This window comes from Pezoporus flaviventris, unplaced genomic scaffold (genome assembly GCF_033815535.1).
Source record: "Pezoporus flaviventris isolate CSIRO_AGI_PZ_B2104156 unplaced genomic scaffold, CSIRO_AGI_Pfla_v1 ptg000070l, whole genome shotgun sequence".
Classification (NCBI taxonomy): Eukaryota; Metazoa; Chordata; class Aves; order Psittaciformes; family Psittacidae; genus Pezoporus; species Pezoporus flaviventris.
In genome coordinates this window covers 6,747,762-6,768,614 of record NW_026892618.1, presented here as the reverse complement: position 1 = coordinate 6,768,614, position 20,853 = coordinate 6,747,762, and the positions used below count along the sequence as shown (strand labels likewise).

The following is a 20,853-nucleotide window of genomic DNA, read 5'->3' as shown; positions in this document are numbered from 1 at the left end:
AACAGATGAAGTCCTACAACAGCTTGCACCTTTCATGGTTCTATTCAGCATTGTTTGGCTTTGGTGGGGCAGGTGTTCACAGATGTACTCTCTCCTCATCCACTTCTGAGACCCCAGAGGTCCCCGCAGTAATTGCCTGGAGCATTTTACTTGGCTGAGAGTTGGGCCAGGCTGAGCTAATCTGATAGCTGGATTTTACAGGCTACTGCAGGCTGCTGTATTGTAAGTCCCTCTCGAGGCCTAATAGCAAAACAGGATTGTTTACAGCCATAACAGAGAACAACTCAATGTTGCCTGTCATGCCAAATATAAACCTTTATTAGCAACACAAGTGCAAGGGGTTTTATGAATGGTTGTGTGACTGAAACTGTTTTATGAAAAACAACTTTGCTGTACAGGTCAAGTGATTTCCAAGGAAGGAGGGTCAAACTGATCCACTGTTGGACTGTTAATTGTTGAGAAGAAACAGGAAAGGGTTAAGGAGGGAGCGATGACATTTCCCTAAGAACCATGTTTAAAAGAAAATGGGGAAGACCCGATGCAAATGATGGACAGGGCAACCTGTGCAACCCAGCCCTCTTGTTGGCCCAAGGATAACATTGCTGTATGCTGTGCAAGCCCAGGCGTGCTGCATTGCGGAAAGCAGAGGTGGGAAAATACAGATGCTACAGATCATCTGTTGCCCAAAACTCTTCTGCAGTTAAAACCATTTGAGAGGAAAAATGCTGATGTTCAAGGGTTTCCCTGTCAGTTTTACATTGCTTATCGCACATAATAACTTGCAGTTGCTTTTTGCTCCTGTGTCCCTTGTGCACAGACAGAAATGAAAACTGTCTATGGAAGAATTAATTGGAACTTCTGTGCTGTTCCTTCGTGAAAAGATTACTTTCCTTTCTTTTTTTCTTCTTTTTTTCAAGTACTGGACTCCAAGTAATAAACTAGCTACAGTGAGTGCTTCTCAGGTCAATGCTTCAGGCTACTTCAACTGGCAATAATTGCCTACTTAGGGAAGGAGCAATGGAAGCTCTGTCTCTGGGACGATAGTTATATTATACTTTCATTGTAACTCATTGCCTGTTTGTCCTTGCCAGACAACACAAGCACGCATTTGGAATTAGAAGTTGTTCCTTCCCACACAGCAGAAAATGTTGTCTGCTGCATTTTACTCAGTAGCAGATTGGCATACCCACTGGTGCCAGGAAGCTTTATGACAGGGCAGGATTTGCAAGACACAATTGCATGTTCCAGTGCCAGCACACAGCAAGTGAGGATTCCAACAGCATTCTTGGTCAGCGGGGGCATTTGCAGATAAATGATTCATGGCTTTGGTTATGATGATGAATTTACTAGCAAGAAAATAGAGGGTGTTGCTTTATTTTCCTGAGACATAATAAACCCACTGGCCATCCCTGCACTTGTTTTTGTGATCTCTCTGCTGGATGCAGTTATTTGCATAACTCTTCAGGTATATCTTGGCATTTGCCAGTGGAGTCTCTTGAAAGGAGGACTGTCTGCAAGCATGTAGGTGGTTCAGCAGTCTTAAATTCTGTAACTTGCACACCAGGAGTGAAAGAAGGAGCAAGCCTCTGGGCATATTGATAGCTGGAGCTCCCATTCAAAACCAAGAGATCCGAAGCTGCTGGAAATGATCCTGATTATGGCTTTGGCAGAGTGCATGTTGGCTTTGGAAGGGGCCTCAGGAGTCCATCTCCCCATCCTCAGGCAGGTTCAGCCATACGTATCTCACACCTGCCATGTCACGCTTCTCTATTCCAAAGACTTTCTGTGACAGTTTCCTGCAGCCTGTTTTGCAACTGTTGCATCCATTCTACTGGAAAGTAGCCCTACTAGGAGCTGAGCATCAAGGCGATTAAGAGAGATTGTCCCTAATATTCCAGTGTCTGTATTGAAGGGATTGATCTCATCATGAGGAAGCTAGTGCTGAACACATTCAGGATATGCCTGTGTCCTGCTCTGAGATGGCAGTTTGTACCAAATTTCTACTTTCCAGATGAAAGTGTTAGCATTTTTTGATCTCTAGTGGAGATTTTCAGCTATCTCCTTCCTTCCCCTGATCCCCCAGAAGCAATAGAGATGACTGGAATTGGAGGTAGAGAAGTGTATCTGTATAATAGGCTTTTCCAAAAGAAGCTACAATTGAGACAGTCTTCAGCCTTGCCAGCCCACTTAAAAATTACTTAACTGAGTTCCCTAACATAGGAAGACTTACCATGTTTGTAGATGGGGTTGAGTTTGCATCATCAAGATAGTGTAAATCCTGTTTCATAATCACATCTTTTAAAGCCAGGATCCTGTCTTTCACAATGACAACTGGGATTCCCATGTAATGACACAAAAATGCTGGTCTTCAGAAAAACATGTCATTTAATGCCAAGGAACTCTGGGAGGTGAAAACCCACCAGGAGTTCTGTTTGACAATGAAGAAACTAGGTACTGACACTGTAGGATTAGGCTGTGGTTTAGGGAATGAGTTGAAATGAGGTGTCAGCCATGGTGTTATGATCTGCAGTACTCATTCAGTCATATACATTTTTCTTTTTTTCTGTAAGCTCTGCTTGCAACAAAATTGGATTGGCTGGTTCCAAGATAACTTGGCAACAGGTTACTCAGTGTTTGAGATCTTTACTGTGGGGACCTACACGTTCAACTAACATGGACTGAAGGAAAACAAAAAGCACATCTGCTCTGGAGATGATTTCATAGCTGAAAACAAGAGCTTTCACATGCTAGTTTAGCTCTTGCTTGGAAACATCCTCTGTGACTAACAAGTGGCAATCTACATTTATGGATACATAATTGTTAACAGCAAAGACACAAGGCTGGCAAGACAGTGGCACAACATGAGAGAGTATTAGTAACAAGGATGCAGGAAAGAATTCAAAGGATTATCTAAAAATGAAAGTATTCCTTTTGGAAGAAGCAAATTTGGCACTGCTGTGGAAAAATGAATTGTTCGCTTGGGGGAAGAGAAAGAGGATGCAAAGAAGGATTCATTATGCAGAGAAGAGAGGGACAGATAGAGTTGGTGATTTTCACCTACTGTAGCACATTAATTCTCAGAGGAACCTGAACTATTAGTGATATGAGAAGAGCCATGTGAATCACAGAAAAGGCTTCAGAAGGGCTGGAGGGTATTCTGAAGGTGAGCAAAAGCAGAGTTATCCCAAGATTGATATGTAGGAACATCACCTGGTGAATTCCAACAGTAGCTAGTGTGTGGGTATCTGCAGTGCTGTAAAGTGACAGCCACTAGTCAGAACTATCCACTCAAAGTTGTGCCAATTTTCTCTAGAATCCCATCGAGCACTCTTTAAATCATTGGGAAGGTTCCTGTTGGCTTTAGTCTGAGTTCATGAAGATTCCTATTCACCTACACCCTCGCCCCAGCCAGAGTCCCACTCCAGAGTGGATGCCCATAAGGCACGGCTTTCACACGGAAGTGGCAGGGACTGAAAGCTGTTGGTTGCCCTCCACTTCACTTGGCAGTCCCTTCACAGCCCCATCAACACTGGGGCTCTGTGCTTGCTCTAGCACCTAACCCTCACCTAAAGGCTCCAAAATGCACACCCACCACTTGGGGCCCTCACACAGAAGTAGCCAGAGCTGAAGCTGGTAGTGGCCCTCACCTTCCCTTGGCAGCCACTTGTGGGCATTTGCAAAGCCCACCAAAAGCTATTAGGCAATCTGCAAGGCAGCAGAGACTTGCCAGGGTGTCAACAAAGCCTGGCAAATCCCTGTGTTGCTCTGGAAGGCAGCAGGGACCTTTGTTGGCCAAAGCAAAATCAGGCAAAAGCCCTAGGATGCTCTGGAGGGAAGCAGGGTCTCTTCTGGGCACTTGCAAAAGCCATCAGATATGGTTAGGGTTAGGTGGTTGGGGTTACAGTTAGGTTTAGGGTTAGATGTAGGATTAGGGATATAATGGTTAGGGTTATGGACAGGGTTAGGATAAGGTATGGGGTTTGGGTTAGAATTTAGTATTAAGAGAGTTAATATTTGGTTTAGGATTAGTGATAGGGTTAGGGAATTGGGTTTAGGGCATTAGAATAACTGAGAGTTATGTGGTTAGATATAGGGAGTTAGTGTTAGGCCAAGGTTATGACTAGTGGTTATGATCAGGTTTTTGGCTAGTGTTAGGGTTAGTTTCTATGGTTAGGTTTTATGTTAGGGGTTGCATTAAAGGTTACTTTTAGAGATAAGGTTAGCTTTAGTGTTTAGGATGAGGAGTTAGAGCTATGTTTAAGATTTGGGATTAGAGTTATGGTTATGAGGTTAGAGTTTTGGAGTGAGAGTGTCAGATTTAGGTGGTTAGCTTCATGGCTACCATTCAGGATTAGGGGCTAGGGATTAGGACTAGGAGTTAGGGTTTGTGTGAAGGTTTAGGGCTAGGATCATGTTTAGTCATTAGAGTCAGGGTTAGTGTGGTTAGAGACAGAGCTAGTGTTAGACTTTTGGTTGGGGATTAGTGTTAGGTTTGTGGTTAGTGTTTATAGTTAGCATTGTGTTTAGAATTAGGTTTACCTTTGGGGGTTAATTTTAGATGGTTAGAGCTAGGGGTTGGGGGTTAGATCTAGAGGGTTATGTTTAGGGTTATGATTTATTGTTAGGGGCTAGTGTTTAGCACTAGAGGTTAGGGTTAGCATTAAGTTTTAGGGTTAGGTTTAGTGGTTAGGGTTGGGTTTAGGGTTAAATTTACAGTTAGGGTTAGCTGTAGGGGATAGATTTAGGGCCAAGGTTAGGTTTAGGGTTTGGATCAGAGGTCGAGTGAGCTTTAATGTTTAGGATTAGGGTTTAGGGTTTTCTGTTTTTTTAATCGTGAAAGTTAATAAGAGCTGTAATGAATGTGGTATCTGTCAGGTTTAGCATATTATTTGCCATTGTTCCATATGCCATTTTTAATTGTAAATAGATTCCAGCTGACAGTTTTTGTACAAGTCTGTACTGTCAAGAAAGACCCCTAGGTTTAACAAGCCAGTCAGACATGGAAGTTATTCAAATAGAGGAGGAATTACTGGTTCCTTTGGACGACAGGCTTATTGAGTAGACATATCCTGACATAAATGGGAGATGTTGGTGTCATTCAGGAGATTCATGGAAATCAGTTCATGCTGTCAGAAATAATTAGATGCACAAGTAGAAGAATGGCAAAGAAGCCAAGGAACAGATCAGAAGCTTCAAGATACGATGACTAACGATAGAAATCACTAGCCTGATGCTGTTTGTAGGTGAAGCAGAAGCGAGTCACACCACCTAACACTAGCAATTGGATCCCAAATCATATCAGCCAGGCTGTACTCTGCTGTCCTTAGCATGTTAAACTATAGCATACAGCATCGGATTTTGGAAAGAACGAACAGAAATGCATACACAAGTTCTTTGAGAAGCGCAAGAGAAACTATGGTTGAATAAAAAAAAAAGAGAGCCAGCGGTATTTAATCCAGGAAGATAGGCAAAATGGGGTGTCCTGATATTCTGAGGATGGACAAAGGGACATTGTGCAGAGTTTGAATAGTGAGTCAGTAGTCATGAAGCATGGAATAAGCCCTGATCTGCTGCATCTTTCCTAGAGCTAGTAAAGACTAGACTATGTATTTATCATACAGCTATGCTCTAGGATGCAAATGAATAGAAAAATAATTAAACCAAACAAATAAGTGACTAATAACCACCATACTCATCCTGGAGGAGTTCATAGTTCTCTGACCTGCAAGGAAGTCTAGTTCCTGTTTCATGCAGGAGTAGCAAACTTGATGGGCAGTGGGATGCCAGGACTTGAGGCTGATTATATCTTACATATATTATATATATCTGTGTCCAGTCACTAGATTTCAAGTTGAAAGAAAGGATCTGAGAAAGCAGAAGACTGGGTGCTGCAATTCAATATAGCATTTAAACTGGGTGGCAGGATCTCTGATGATACAGCAGAGGTGATAGAAATGTAGAGCAGCTGGAATGCAGAGAGAAGAGGCCTGGTCAGAAGATGAGGGTGTGCAAGTGTGTACTACATAAAAGACCAAAAGATGATAAGTATTGCCATTCATATAGTATAGCTTAGTGGCCAAGGAAGCAGTGGCAAAGTCCAAGCCCCCACCGTACTCTAGGCATCTATGCTCAGCATTGCTGCAAAGGTTTCTTAGAATCAAGAACTCTAAAGTTTTTTCTTGCTGCAAGGCCTTTCTGAGAAAATACGTCTTTTTTGCTCTGAGCAAGCAAAAGGTAAAAAAAATCCAGCTTCCCTAGAGCACAGGTGAGGGGACTAGCCACAGAGCCCTTCCCACAAATAAATGGGAGTGGACTCTGCTCACACTGAGGCAAAGAGAAGGGAAACATTCACGGTGATCTTTGGAGGCTTTTGGACAAGTTGCTTGTCCTCCTGTCCACAGAGCTATTGAAGATTGTTCATGGAGACTCTTGTCTCACAAATTGAGGGTATTGTAAAAATAAGTCATTAAAAGGGTAGGATGAATTTAGTACAGAAGCAGAAATTGTAGTGAACAGGGACAGGTAGAAAACCAAGAACAAAATGGCCATTCAGCACATGGGTCAAACAAGAGGGTCCACTGAAAGGAGTGATATTGCTCAAGATGAGGCACTCCCAGCAAGAGTTTCCAGCACCCATTCGCCTTTGTCTTACTCCTCAGCCTAGAATGCCTCAGCCTAGAACTCAGCAAGGTCAGGGGCATATGAGCCTCACCCTCATCTCTCTCTGAGGGTAGCAAGTCTCCTCAGCCCCGTACATGGGGAATGCAGACAGTCACTGACCAGGCTCTTCAGAAGCATGTAGAAAAGGCAGCTCTTGACTCAGTGCTTTAAATCTCAGGACTCCTTCCTCCAAGTCGATGCAACACTAAAGAAGGGGAGAGACAGTTACTTGCTGGACATTTCAGATAGTAAATCTCATGATGTCTTATGACCGGCAAAAATCTGTATAACCACCAAACAACCCCACTTTGGGCTTTTAGAAACTTTACAGTTCCTCACCCTGTCCCCCATGCTGTGTCTTTGCTCCTATTCTGTTCAATGGGTTCCTCTCCAAACCCTTCACAGGGCCATTCCCCTCACTCCTTCCTATGACTGCCTTTGAGGTGATGTCTTCACATCACTTAGCTATTCAGCCTAATGCTTTTCCTGCTTTCTGAGTCTGACACATGACTACAAATACTTGACAGGCAAGAGCAACCTTGCAGCAGCCATATTCTGTGCCCCCCCAAGAGTCAGGCTCAGCAGAGCACTGAACTGAGCTGACAAAAGAAGACTCTTTCTATTCATGTCCAGCTAGTGCTGGACCTGAATGTGATCATATAGCTTTATTTGGCTCAAAGCAAGGACAGTTTGTTGACATCTGCCTTCAAAATGCAATGCAGCTGTAACTGTGCCTTGACTTTTCTTGTCTCCAATTTCCTCTTCCTGTTTGCAACTTGTATGGTCAGCAATACAAAGAATGGGAGATGTGATAGTACCCTGTTGGATGATTCCTTTCTTAAAACCTTTAAGAAGGACTGGAAAGGAGTCAGTGGCTCAGAGCATCCTGCAACCAGGCAGCTGTGCAACAAGCATTGCAAGTGGCAACCTGGCAGACCTGGTCATAAGTATTTCTGATGCTTACAGCAACAAAATCTTGTAGAACTTCTTGAGAGGAGCCCTACAGTAAGAAAATATTCCTTACCTTGAGAGACAACAGAGTCTGGAGACCAATGCAAAACTCGAGCATTTCATCATCTGAGAAGAGAGAAGAGACTGATCAGGCTTAAGGCTATATATGCTGCCCTCTAAAGGAAGTGTGTCTCCCGTAAGATGGTGTGGCACCTGGTTCATAAAGTTATATTGTTATGGTCTATCCAGTATAAAGTAAATAAATAACAAGGAAACTGATGAATTAAACATACAAATATTAACAAGCAGATGGTAACACTGACAATTAAAAAGACCAGCACTCTTCTGTCACTGACTGATGAGCCGCTAAAGGAGCTACTTAGACACTGCCTTGAAAAGGGTCAAAATGAACTCTGTAGCTGATACAAGGAGGGAGCCATGGTTATCATGATTATACTATGAGATATTTGAGGGAGCTTGTGGGATTGTGTAAAACTTACTATGGGCTGTTTAGGGGAAGGGTCAAAGGCAGGAGAAGGCAAGCAGCAGGATGGATCAGGGAAGAACAAGCGTGGAAAAATGGAGAGGAGAGGGGATAACGGGGCCAGTCACATGCAAGTAGGCTGTTGGTCAATTCCCTTGTCTGACTGACCCCTGTGCCTGATGACCGCAATCTGTCTGATCTTCTTATTGACTAATTTCATTAAGTAATTTTTTTCTCCGTACCCTCTCTATCCTATATGTGACTGCTGCAAGTCTCAAGTGTCAGCAAGTGTAGAAGATGCCACAGGTTAAAGGGCAAATAGCTGTAGATGTCAGGAACCAGAGGGACTGGTATGCAAGAGAGGTGCCAGTAACTGAAGGGACCATGGGCCATAGGGCTCATAGGGGTGTGTCAGGAACTGGGGAAGAGGATGCACTCCACAGGTGCCAGCAGTTAGACCAGTGTATGAGAGAAGCCTGGGTGCCAATAACTGGGGCAGGAAGCACAGGCTATAGGGCTTATACACCTGGACCCCAGCAACTGGAGAGCCTGCACTTGTGTGTTGCAAAGTCAAAATTCCAGAAACTGGAGGAAGATTACGGGTCACAGAGCTTTAGGTCTAGGTGCCAGCAACTGGAGAAATCAAGCATGCGAGAGAGATCTGGGTACCAGCTCTGACCAGGGTCACAGTGGCCTTAGGTTTATAAGCCAGGACCTGAAGAGAAGAGGACATACGTTCCAGAGGTCTAAATGCCACAAACTAGAAACACTTGGGTGTGTTTATATTTCCCAAGTGAGTTTAATCCTATATGCTTGTGGTTTTGTATATGTAATTAGCTAGCAATCTTCAATCTGATCTAGCCAGTGAGTAGGAGGAAAACTGCATCTGGAAAGACTTAAGGCGTGGGTCAGTGGCTAGCTAAGGGGCTACGGTCCTGACATGAGTATAAGACAGACGTAAAAGCTGTACTGTTATTTGAAGACTCTGTAAATATGAGTGTGCGTGTGAATCTAGGGACTAAGGATGTGTGAGCTTCTGCTAGTGAACCTCAGTCCTGGTCATCTAGAGAGGAATACCAGGACTGGGCTATTGTGCTGGTGTTTATGTGAGTGCTGATAAAGGCACTACTCTGTGGTAATCTCTGTGGCTGGCCTTGTCTGTGTCCTCTCAGTATGTGCCTCTCTGGCATATACGTTCAGCTTTCCTATTGTCTGAACCTAGCACTACGAACACATGTTAGGCTGTTGATTGCTGAGAGTGGCCTCCTAGGTCTTACAGTCAATCATCTGGACTTCAATGGCAGGGAAGGAGGAATACCCAAGTCCCGGAGTCTGCAGTATTCAGCAGCCACCAGTAACATCATTAATACTTCCCTTGTCTCCGGGATGCCTGCTTGCCCTGTAACCAGTGGCTGTATTTTCTAATTTATTTATAACCACATATGCAGGAGCACAGTGTGCACAGGGAGATGCAAGGCACAGATACAGCAATTTTGTTACTTCCAGCAGCCATTTCCACATCGCAGAAAAACATGATAGGTGCTACAAGGCTAAATTCATCTGTGCTGGTACTAATACAAGAACAAATAGAGGGGAAACCAGAGAAGAAGAGTGAGCTGGAGTGTGAAAGAGGAAGAAGCTCTTTCTAGATGTCTAGGAAAGTGGGAAGAATGGATATGAAAAGAGGACAGGAAGCAAGGGAGGCCTTGGAAGATGAGCAGTACTCATGAAAGATAAGTAAACAGGTAAAGGCAAGAGGGTGAAGCTGGAAGACTAATAGGGAGAAAGAACAGGGGAAAAAAGATGACTAAAAGTTGTTTTCAGCATATGCATAGCATGATGTAAATGCGTAACATGCAGCATTTTTGCTGTTTTCTGGGCATGCTCCAGTGCCTATGACTTGATCTTGTTTCCTATGGCTCCTTCCTTCAAATAGTCCTGCCTTCGGACACCAAGGGAGACTCAGCACTCTGGGGCTACCAGGTTCTTCCAGGGTGCTCCCTGCAGCAGAGGCAGATGAGTACACAGACAAAAACTCTGGGGAATTAGCTGTACCCTCCGTCAGTTTCTCTGATGACTTCCATCCAGCCAAAGACACAAGTCTATTCAGCGGGAGAACACAGGGCACCAGAGGACTAATCAAGCAGTCTGGATAATTGTAAGAAAGGTCCATTTCAGAAGGAAATGAGAATTTTCCATGTTACACATGTGTTAAGACCAAAAACCACCTAATTTCTCTCCAATTTCAACATCTTCTGTCTTCTCTGTACTCTTCCTATGCTCTTTGCTTTTTGTTATATTGAGGGTATTCACAGGGCTTAATGATCTTGGCCAGCAGTGGAGGTGACTGCATCACCAGCCTCCCACTGCATTACGTTTTTCCCCCAGAGATCCTTTAAAATGGCTTTGGTGGGGCAAGAGGGACACAGGAAAACTGGGGAAGAGGAGGGGCTGACACTCTCACCTACAACCAGTGCTGAACACAGCACTGTCTCCTGGCCAAATTGCAACTCCATATGTTCTACTCGGCCAACAACGCTGGGGATGGGTAGAGAGAGATCTCCACAGTCCATGGCAGGCACTTCTTCCAGCCTGTGGGACACAAGAGGTGTTATTTCCTCAAGTGGAGGAAAAGGAGGAAAAGCAGGACTCCTCACTGATGGTCTTAATGGGAGCAGGCCCATAAGAGGAGGAATCTTTTTCATACAGCATGTCTGGAGGCATACTCCATAAGGTGCTGTCCATTTGGGTTCCTCATCAGTGAGGCTAACCATTAGCTGCGCAGCTTTGCCCTGCAGTACACACACACAGAATGACACAGCTCTGAGATCTGCACACAACTTTGTCAGTGCTCCTGATACCTTGCTCTGTAGCCCACCCTCTGTATCTTCTCCTAAAACAGCCATGTGCACATACAAAACGGCTAGTAATTATCACTGGGGCTGGGAATCAAGAGTGCCTCAGTTCTTGCCACAGATTTTCTATTAGCTACCCCTCCTTTTCTGCTGCACAAAGACTTACCCCAGCTGGTTTAAGCAGCTCTTGGAGATGAAATTTGGTAGACACCCAGTGTTAACAGTCGCTTTCAATACCTGACCTTGGCACTAGGAAAAACAATAACAGATAATTACTGTGGGCTCAAAATTGTCATATCTACTCCTCCAACGGTGTGACAATCCCTTAGACCTTCCTTAGCAACATAGCCAAATATGTACTGTTTCAGGCAGTGGTCAGGAGACTCATCCAAGGCAATGGTGGTCTCCCAAGTGCTCTGCAACCTCTGCCAAAGGCTTCTTTTTGAATTTGTCTTTTTTATTTTCTATTTCATTGCCCAGACACTTACCTGTTATTAGAAACTTCAACTTAGCAGTTTTTCAATCAAGAGGATTGGAACTAAATGATCTTAAGATCCTTTCTAACCCTAACCGTTCTATGATTCTATGTCTTGTGCTGTCTGGTTCTCACTGCCACATCAGCCCTGCCTTGAAGGATTGTGGCAAGACTAAGCAGAAAGACATGATAAAGCTCAAAGTGCAGATACATGCTAAGTATCAGTATCCTCATCCTCTGTATTGTGCTTCCCTGTGCCTCCTCGCTATCTAAGCAGGTATACCAGCCTTGAGTGTCAGGTCAGGTATGCTATCACATCTGCCCAGACTGCAGCCTGACAACAGTGTCCAAGTAAATCAGCTCTTCCTCATTAACAGACATGGATTCTACTAGGAAAGAGTTAACACCCCTGTGGCTCACAGAAGCCAGCTGTTCATCGCTCAGCTACAGAAAAGGCACTGTATTAGCTCTTCAGAAACAGAAGACCTGGAATATGGATAGCAATTGCTAAAGAATCACTTTGGGAGCAGGCAGATCTGAGAAGCATTGTTGTGATAATAAACTGAAACTATCACTAGGCAGATGCTTGAGGTTTGCTTCAGAGCAGGCTGGGAAAATTGCAAGTTAGAAATTTGCTAGGATATAACAGGACAGTGATTATTCTGTAGAAAATAGAATCTCATGCAGTGGTAAACAGGCCTGCACAGTTACCAGCTCCAACAGCCTCACAAAAGCTATCTACTTTTCAATTATACCACTAACCATTTGTCCAGACAACCCACCAGGAACCTTAGGGGAGTCCTTGGTCCAGTGTAACACAAATACAATGCAGATTAGGTATGGAGTACACGGGCAGCTGATGAGCACTGCAAGCCTCAGTGAACTAAGGGGACTTTTCATCACGTTACACACTCTCATCTCTGCCCCAAGATTTTCGGTCTATTACTATCAGTCGCCAATAATATTTATCTAAGGGTCAATTATAGGGATTTACAAAAAAAGAGAAAGAGGGGAGAGGAATCAGTAAGAAATGTAAAGAGCTTTGTTTTCTGAAAGTCAAATTCCAAAGTCAAGAAGCTGCTTTAACGACCCAAGGTTGATCGCAGATTGCTTTGTCACAGAGGAAATCAGCCTTGGACAGCAGTGAAATCTTTCAGCATCTATTTCCAAGTCAATGAGAGACACCACACAAAAAATAACAGCTTGGTTTTATGATGCAGATGCCATTCATGACAAGCTTTCCAAAGTGCTTTGCAAAAACTGCAACTAAAAGGGGCAAATCTGCTGAAGTCAGATTGGCTAATTAATCTGCTAATTAAATAGGAGGGTGAGTGACTGTATTACAACACTTAGAGACTGGGTTTGTCTGTGGTCTCTGAAACTTAAAAAGGCCTTAGGTACAGGGCAACTGTACCCTATTAGAGGTAAAACACTTATTGCCTGAATTTCCATGTATCACTGAAGTCTACATATCTTCAGCTTTATTACTCAGTCAAGTTCAGTTAGTAGTCAGGTGATGCATTTGTTACCACTTTGAAATTTTCAGGGTACTTGCCTGAGTGTAAGTGGAAGCTCTATGCTGGTAGATGTTCTTTTCTCAGGATATGCTGTCAGAGACAAGAGATTTCACTAGGGTTGTGTTCCATTTCTAATAAAAACTACACCATAGTCAAGCAGTTCTCCAACAGCTGCCACCTCACCTTTCTGGTTAAAATGAACTGGCAGCCTGAGTCCTACTTCCTGCCATAGATCTGTTACTTCTTTTTGGAGTTCAAGAATGTGAACATGAAAAGCAGCAAGACTAAAAAGGAGGGGAAGAGAGCTTCCCTTCCTTCAATGTAAGAAGATTAAGTGGGGCAAACAATGATTGGCTCTTAGAAGGACAGAAAAAGAGAGAAATGCCTGTGCAGAAGATACTAAGATCAGGGAGAGTTAAGTGCAGCGTTAGACCTGTTTCCTTGGCTGTGATGTTTGTTAACCTTCCTCCACGAAGGGTGGTTAATGTGTATGTCAGCAGGAGTACAGTCTGTTAGAAACACAAAAGGGGAATGAGTAGTGGACTCTGACACTAACTTAGCTGGGATACAATACCTGTGCATGCTTGTCCTTGTTCAATGTACATGCCTGGCAAAATAGCATCCTTTATCAGTGAGTTTCCTCTTACAGAACAATACAGAGTGGTGATTAAAGAAAAAGAAACACCTTCATTTGCTAATGAAAGGCAACTGAAATAAACACAGCTTTAAAATTGATTTTGCATACCTGGTCTGTATATTGGTGAGTCTTTTATCTGCATATTGCTGAACAACTCTAACCATGGATCCCTCTTTCATGGGGCACAGCTTTTGGATGTGCTTTCTTAACTACAGGGGCCAGGGAGTAGTGTGTTCTGCTGTATAGGAGGATATAAGAAGAGAAGGGATCTAAAAATACTGCTTCCATAAAGAAATGCCATAGTGCTAATTCAGAGCACATTTACCTACTTTCTTAGGAGGTCCTTTGACACCGAAGAGAATCAGACCAGACTGTATCCAGTAAATGTAAATCAATTAGGTGCATCTGTCTCAAAGTGATAAGGAGACATTTGTTGCTTCTGTATGCAGTTATGAAATATCTCACGTCATGGGAAAGCTGTCCTCCAAAGGAAGGAGGTGTGATTAGGGTAATTTATCTTCAAATAGGGACAACTAGAATGCATGTGGCAGAAAGGCTTTCCTCTGTCTGCTGGAAGAATTGAATCCAAGCTCTAGGAAAGGCTGTGCAGGAAATATTATCTCTCTGGCTGCAGCTGGCTTTGCATTTAATAACTTAGCATGGCCCCTGGGAGTGGGGCAGCTGGAATTCATAGAACATTTGCCATAACTGTGGAATAAGCAGCACCAAGTTATTGCCTTACCTGGCACTGTACTAGCAGGGATGAAGTCTCTTTTCTCTTATCCTCACTCTTTTCCATCTTTTCTTCATGGTCTTTTGCCAGTGGAGATTGAACCCATGCAGACTGAACCCTGGTCTCGCCCCGCAGCTTGTTCAGATTGCCTTCCAGGAGCCGCCGCTGGACCACACTATGTGGCTGCTGTCTCCATCACAAAGAAAGAGAAATTCCAGCTAAGTATGGCTCTAAGGACAAGGACATTTGCTAGGCCAGGGAAGAAGACTGCAAATGTTTGACCTTTTTTGATGAAAGACAGGCTTATCCCAAAAAAAGATTTCTTTAAATCCCAAGATTGTTTCTGTAACTGCTAAGATGATGTTAAAGTGTTGGGATTCTTGTGACAGGCAGATCTCTGGGATGCAATTACTGGAGAAGAACATGATGCTGTCCCCACACATATCTGTTCCTTCAGCTAAACATGCACACAGCAGTCTCATACGTGTTCAGGTACTGCAATACATTACCTGATGTGTGTGTGCTGACATCCAACCAGGCACACTCACACCTTCTAATATGGGAGGGGATAGGGGACACAGCATATGTATGATGAACACATGGGTAAGAATACAGGATTCCAGAAATTTTAGGTGCACAAGCAATTATTGGTAGTAAAGCGGGAAGCTTTCACTGCATAGGAACTTAAAACTAACTTCTAATGTTCTTTGGCATCTGTCTTTGTTCCCCTCCATCAGAAGTCATACTATTTTGGCTCCCCAGTTGGAGGAGCATCTATGAAGCCCTATGTTTTTCACAGCTAGAAGGGAACATCATCAGCCAGGTCAATGATTGAAGGAACTTCATTTACATCTCATGTATCTCAGTCATATCTCAAGTATCTTGTATTCCTCATTCCTGTCTCCTTTTTTCTGGGCAGAATAAGGGAGGTGCACCAAAAAGGAAGAAATATTGTGAAAGTATTCATGTCCCAATATTGCATACACACCAGGAAAAGTGTGGCTTTGGAACGAAAGCTCCCTTTGTTATCAGCTTGATGCCCTATTTCTCGCCCAATATTGACATTGCAGAGCCTGCCCCTGCACAGGCAACAATAAGCAGTATCAATGAAGTAGTCCTGTTGGAGGCAGCTTTACAAAAATCAACTTCCAGATGGTGCATCAGTTTGATGTATGACCTTAGCAATGTGCAGGCCAAACATCTGAATTAGAGCAGACCTGCCAATAAACTGGGCTGTATTAACCCTACAGTGTGTGTGTGCTTCAGTGTAGCTTTATGCTAGGTCAGAGAGCTGAAGCCAGGGAATTGTGTAAATTGCAACTCAAAGCACACTAACTTGTCAGTTTTGCCCAATGGTTGGAGCAGGAGAGCTGTTACTGGCTCTTTGATTGCACTCAGCATTGCTCTTTGCAGAGTGCCAAGTCCCTCATGCCTCTGTTTCCCTTTCACTCGAGGGGCAAATGACACACTGCATGAAAAACACTGCAGTAGTTGAAAAAGTGACATAAAAATATCTCTCTGTTCCTGGTCTTTTCCTAGCCAACTGTGCAAGCCCACAGCATAGTTCACTCCCTAAATACTCCAAGCACAGTACCAGTTTGGCTGCCAGCTAACATCTGGGCCATGGGAAAGGGCAGGAAACTGACAGCAGGTCTCCAAATTCCCATCCTCCCTCCTGTCTCCTCTCACTCTACAGTATGCAAAGGACCTTTCCTTCTCCCTGCAACCTTTCCCACAGAAAGAGCAGGCCTTTGCATCTGCCACATCTATCCCCTTCTTGTCACTCAGGCTGGGAAGAGGCAAGCACTGATGGGGAGTAGCTGAGTTTTGGGATTGTTGGTGCATCTGATTCAAGAACAGACTCCTGGGGCCCTTCCTGTCTTCTGTCTCACTGGTGGGACAGAAAAGTGGAGACCATTGTCTCTCTTCGGTTGGTAAGAAACAGTGAGATGAAGAGGAAGGAGAGGACCTGAAGGGGATTGTGGCCAGCATCTGAAAGGCAGGCCCTCTCAGGACACTTAGAAGGGTCAGAGCAGATTCTCAAGTACAGCTCATCCCATTGAGGCTCTTCAGTGTGAAATCTCAAGGCTTTGCTATGACTAGTGAAGTGGCACGAGCTGGGGATCTTGCCTTTGGGAAAAGGAAAAGTCAGGTCTTCAGACTTTCAGAATATTTTAGCTCATGCAGCTATTTGTTCTTTTACATTAAAAAAAAAAAAAACACGTGTCATGCATGTAGTTGTTACGAAACTGGAAATGTGAAGTTTCCACTGAAATGTATAATTACTCATTATTGGAGATTGGGTGGGCCTATCAAATGCCAGACACTGTTGGGCACATTGCACAGGCTGAATGAATACCCAGAATATACCAGCACAGAAAAGAGTGGCAAAAAGTAACAGCCTGACTTTGGGTGTGTAAGAAAACATGTAGCTTTCAAATGACATGGGACTTTGCTCTAATATTAGGACACACGGGCCTGCCACAGCTGTAGTCTCTGCATTGTCAATGGATACCTGTTTTGGTGAATTAATTAAACTCTCCTCCCAGTATAAGTGCCATAGGAGTCTGTGATGTTTTATGTTTTGCACTCTCTCCAAGATCAATCTCTCCAGCTGCTTTGTTTTCAGCCCTGCATTCCTGTCCTCCAGGAGGGAGTCAGATCAATTTAGGGCACATAGATGGAGTTTTACCTGGGGCTGGAGAAGTGCCCAAAAGTATATCTGGGACTCTAACCCCCAAAACATCACAGCAGTATCACAGTGACCATCAAGTTTCAGGGACTTCTAAATTGGTCTTGGAAATCAAAGGCCTGGTACTTCTCTTGCCCCAAAGTGAACCAGAAACAGAGGTACCGCAGTTACCTCATTGACCTCAGGCATCGCATGGTGTGTGCAAACTTTGCACGGGTACCACACTTTATTTGCTGCCTTTTAACAGCAGCACAAAAGTGCCATGGCAGAAAGGATGTTATGCTTTATTCACTGCTCCTTAGCTCCATGCTAAAAATGTTTCAGCCATTCTGTTATGGATCAAACATGAACTATGCAGAGTTTTTCAGTGACAGAAAGCTGTCTGTGCATGCAAGGAAATCTCCTGGCTAGAACGCTTAATTTGACCAGGAGGTCAAATGACAATTGCTGCTAATGGCAAGTGATTTGGACAAGGCCTGTCTTGCTAGAGCAAGCATTTAGGGATTCTGAGTGCCAGCCTGTGGAGACCGCCACCCATACTGTGCAGGATTCTCACAGTCTTTGGCTGGCCCCACAGCTGTCATTTTGGGGCATGGTGTGAGTCAATTGCAAAGCAAAGCATGTAGACATGTTTTTCTGCCTTTGTGCGTGGGCTCAGCAAACACTCAAAGACTCAGAAGTGTCTCCTCCCCATCCCCTGATGAAAGCTGTAGAAGGGGGTATGCCTGGCTATCCCCTCCTGAGGAGATGTTTCAGCTGCAATGCAGTAGGACATGTAAGGCCAGAGCCAGCCTGCCCATGCTGCCAGCCTGACCAAGGCCCTCAGGCTCTGGTGTGGCCCGACCACCCTCCCCGTGGAAGGTCCTGTTCCCTGCTAACACAACACTTATGTGACCCCCCTCTTGTACTTCAGACAGCACAAGACATAGGCTTAGTTGTGTTCAGGGCCAGAGGGACGCTCAAGACTACTTCTTGCTGACCGCCATGTGCAGCTGCTGAGGGCTGGCAGAGATGAGGCAGCAGCTCAGGGTGACTTAAAGGAGCCACCCTTGACCCTGCCGGTTGTGGGACTTGCAGGTGGCTGTGGGGAGGGTGGTGGGAGCAGGTAGGTGTGCCAGCACAGGAACATGGCACTGACCCCTTGTCTGTGCACAGCAGAGCCACTGCACCCGAAGGTTTCAGCAAGGAGGATAGCTTCCATCTAGGCCCAGCGCCTGGGACCCTGCCTGTCCCGTGCACGTGTACTCCCATGCACAGCAGCACCTAGCTGCCGGCAGCCATGTGGCCTGCCACAGCTGTCTGAAAACAACCAGGGGATACACAGAGATGAGCAAGCATGGCTGTTGCTGTAATGGTCTGAGGATACGGGGGAAGCACGGGCTGCAGAGAGGGGCAAGTTCTTTTATGATATACACTGGCACAGCTGGGCTTTGCCCTCATCGCTGGCCGGACCTAGGCTCTCTTTTGGAAAAGTGGTTTAGACTTCCACATCCTTGAGCAGTTAAACTCCACAGTGGATAGACGTTAGACAGCAAAACTGCCACAGCAAGGGGGAGATGCGTGCAGTTAACCCAGCAAAAGCACAGTTAAGCTGGCAAAAGGTACTGTGGAAACTGCTCCCAGGCCTTGGGGAAGTGCCACGGGACCATGGACTGCCCCAGCTCCCGGAACAGCACCCCTCCCCCGGTGCCTCCTGATCCATACCTCCACAAGGAGATGGCCACAGGCCTCACTCCCGTGCCTCCTCCCCATAGCAGTTCCCAGCTGGGATGAAGGCTATTAGGACGATGCCTCTCCGACGGAGTCCCGCTGGACTTACCAGATCCTTGGAGGTGCCAAGCCTTGTCAAGCCATCCAGGGGCAGCAGGTCAGCAGAGTCCTTGTGCACGAACTGGGTAGCCTGTTTAAGGCGCCTCTTCTGCTGCAGAATAGCTTTGTTCCTCAGCTCCACCTCACACTCCTGTCGCTCCAGGTCAGAAGTACCCTCACTATGCTTTTCCTCCCGGTTTCCTTGTCCCAGTGGCAGAGGGCAGCCCTTCCTTGTGCTCATGGTGAAGATTCAGACAGAACAGGTCCTTCTTGGTATATTGAGGTATTCCCTGAACTTGTCTTCTGGTGTTTGCCTTCTTAAGGCTGACTCAGTCTCTGAGCACCTTTCCCTTCCCTTCCCTATAGCTCTCCTCCCCCTTTCTCTGCCTTTCTTCTGGCTCTCTTAATTATAACTCACACATCTCTGAAGTGTCTCTGTACCTTTTTATCCTTCTGCCCTCTTCACTCCTTCGCTGTCCCTCTGCCCCCTCCCCCACCTCTTTTCCTCCTTCTCTTTTCCTTCCCTGACTGCAGCTCTTCCTCTTCCAGTCCGTGGGTCCCTGTCGTAACAGAAAAAGCCCCACGTCAGAAACCAATTTCCATAAATTACAGCAGAGCCGGCAAGATGCTCCAGCTGGAAAAATCCAGCAGCAGAAGGATGGTCCCACTGCTGGGGGCTGGACTTACCCCCCTTGGGCTGTGCATGCGCAGGCGCGCGTGTCTGTGTGGGTGTCTGTGTGTGTGTAGACTGCCTATTCTCCCCCTCCGTACACCGAAGAGACGGTAAATCAGGTTATGCATTTCAGTGTCTCTGCTGTGGGAGCTTTGACGCATTTTAGTGTATCTGTATATACTGGCAATGACATGATTCAGCCAAGACGATGCAGTGCTGTGGTAAATGGGAGAGAGCACCTGCCTCAAGGCTCCTGGCAGGCATGCCCAGTATCATTTCTGCAGCGTGTTATGCATTTGCAATAGGCTGCACTGAAGGATTTTACTATGTAGTTAGATTGGAATACTGAAGGCCTGGTTTCAGACAGGGCTAATTGGACCAGAATCTGCCCTCATTTTCACCCCTCTCCACCTAGAGAAATTCCCCCATAGTTGCAGAAGCCTAAAATCACTGGCTTGTTGATGGCAGGGGACTTGATTCCCTGTTTACACTAAGAATATGCTTGCAGGGCTGCACTGTGGGATGTCTGAACCAGAGCAGACATCCCTCCTCTCAGGTGAGAGAGGACATGGCAGAGCTCACCTTTTCAACTTTCTGCCTCCATGTTATCCTGCTTGAAACTAGAAGTTCAACTTGCACTGAAACTGCTTTATTTTGATCTCTTTTCACTGGTGAATGCATTGCCTCAGTAAGCATCAGTTCTGACATCACATACAGTGGAAGAAACTGAGTTTTATTCAGGTGTGAAGCTGAGGACAGCATGACCTTTCCATGAATGTCACCTGGGAATGAAACAGCTTTCATATACAACACAGAAGTAATAGTAGCAACAGACTATGAAAATTGCAGCAAAAAGAGGCTTTCTGTTCTTCCCTTTCTTATTTTCTAGCTTAGCAGTATGTAACATTCCAGCATTACTTATGCCAATTATTTCTATGTTCTAAATTGCATATAACAGGAGTTTGCAATGTTAGGAAGTAAATCCAGTGTAAGTCCAGCCAGTCATCGTGAGACCTCGGTGTGGTCACAGAAACTACAAAAAAGTTGGCCTTAATGCAAAACAAACCCTGGTGTTTACCTTTTACTGTTTGCTACTCATCACAGCGTTTGCATTTTTCTTGGGATCTTTTGTTTTCAAATGTTAGAAGGGAGGCTGGTCATTTTTAGAGTCATTGTGAAATTTGAAGAGGTTAACCTTTCTGTTCCCAGTATGCTAATTCTTTTACACAAGGTATCACGGTTCCAACAGCACCAGCCTGCAGAACCAGATTTGGCAGGAAGGGGAGTAGAAATACATTCTAACTGCTTTACACTATAAGGCCAAACCCCAACATCATAGAATCATAGCATAGTTAGGGTTGGAAAGG

General features: G+C 44.9%; 2 protein-coding genes across 3 annotated transcripts in view; one reads left to right on the top strand and one right to left on the bottom strand.

The window, feature by feature from the left end:
* Positions 1–20,853, top strand: part of NECAP1 (NECAP endocytosis associated 1) — a 149,470-nt gene that overhangs the window by 101,505 nt on the left and 27,112 nt on the right. The gene's annotated exons all lie outside the window — the stretch shown is intronic.
* On the bottom strand, positions 1,608–19,301 carry NRIP2 (nuclear receptor interacting protein 2). 2 transcript variants are annotated; one of them, XM_061472242.1, is made up of 7 exons: positions 18,824–19,301; positions 14,322–14,498; positions 11,117–11,199; positions 10,560–10,687; positions 7,685–7,737; positions 6,777–6,865; positions 1,608–2,572 (listed from the first exon to the last, which is right to left on the bottom strand). In XM_061472242.1, the coding sequence occupies exons 1-7, from the start codon at positions 19,052–19,054 to the stop codon at positions 2,542–2,544; spliced, it is 792 nt and encodes a 263-aa protein (XP_061328226.1). In that variant the 5' UTR covers positions 19,055–19,301; the 3' UTR covers positions 1,608–2,541. The 2 variants fall into 2 exon arrangements, with proteins under 2 accessions (XP_061328226.1, XP_061328227.1); XM_061472243.1 differs by lacking the exon at positions 1,608–2,572 and having other exon boundaries at positions 5,074–6,865.

Bases quoted from the DNA above. Each gene is read 5' to 3' on its own strand.
- NRIP2 (XM_061472242.1), bottom strand. From the start codon at position 19,054: ATGAGCACAAGGAAGGGCTGCCCTCTGCCACTGGGACAAGGAAACCGG. The intron at 11,200-14,321 runs GTAAGGCAATAA...TGTTTTTCCTAG, and splicing joins CCCTGCTAGTACAGTGCCAG to TGCCAAGGTCAGGTATTGAA. The intron at 10,688-11,116 runs GTAAGTCTTTGT...TGTGTCCCACAG, and splicing joins AGCTGCTTAAACCAGCTGGG to GCTGGAAGAAGTGCCTGCCA.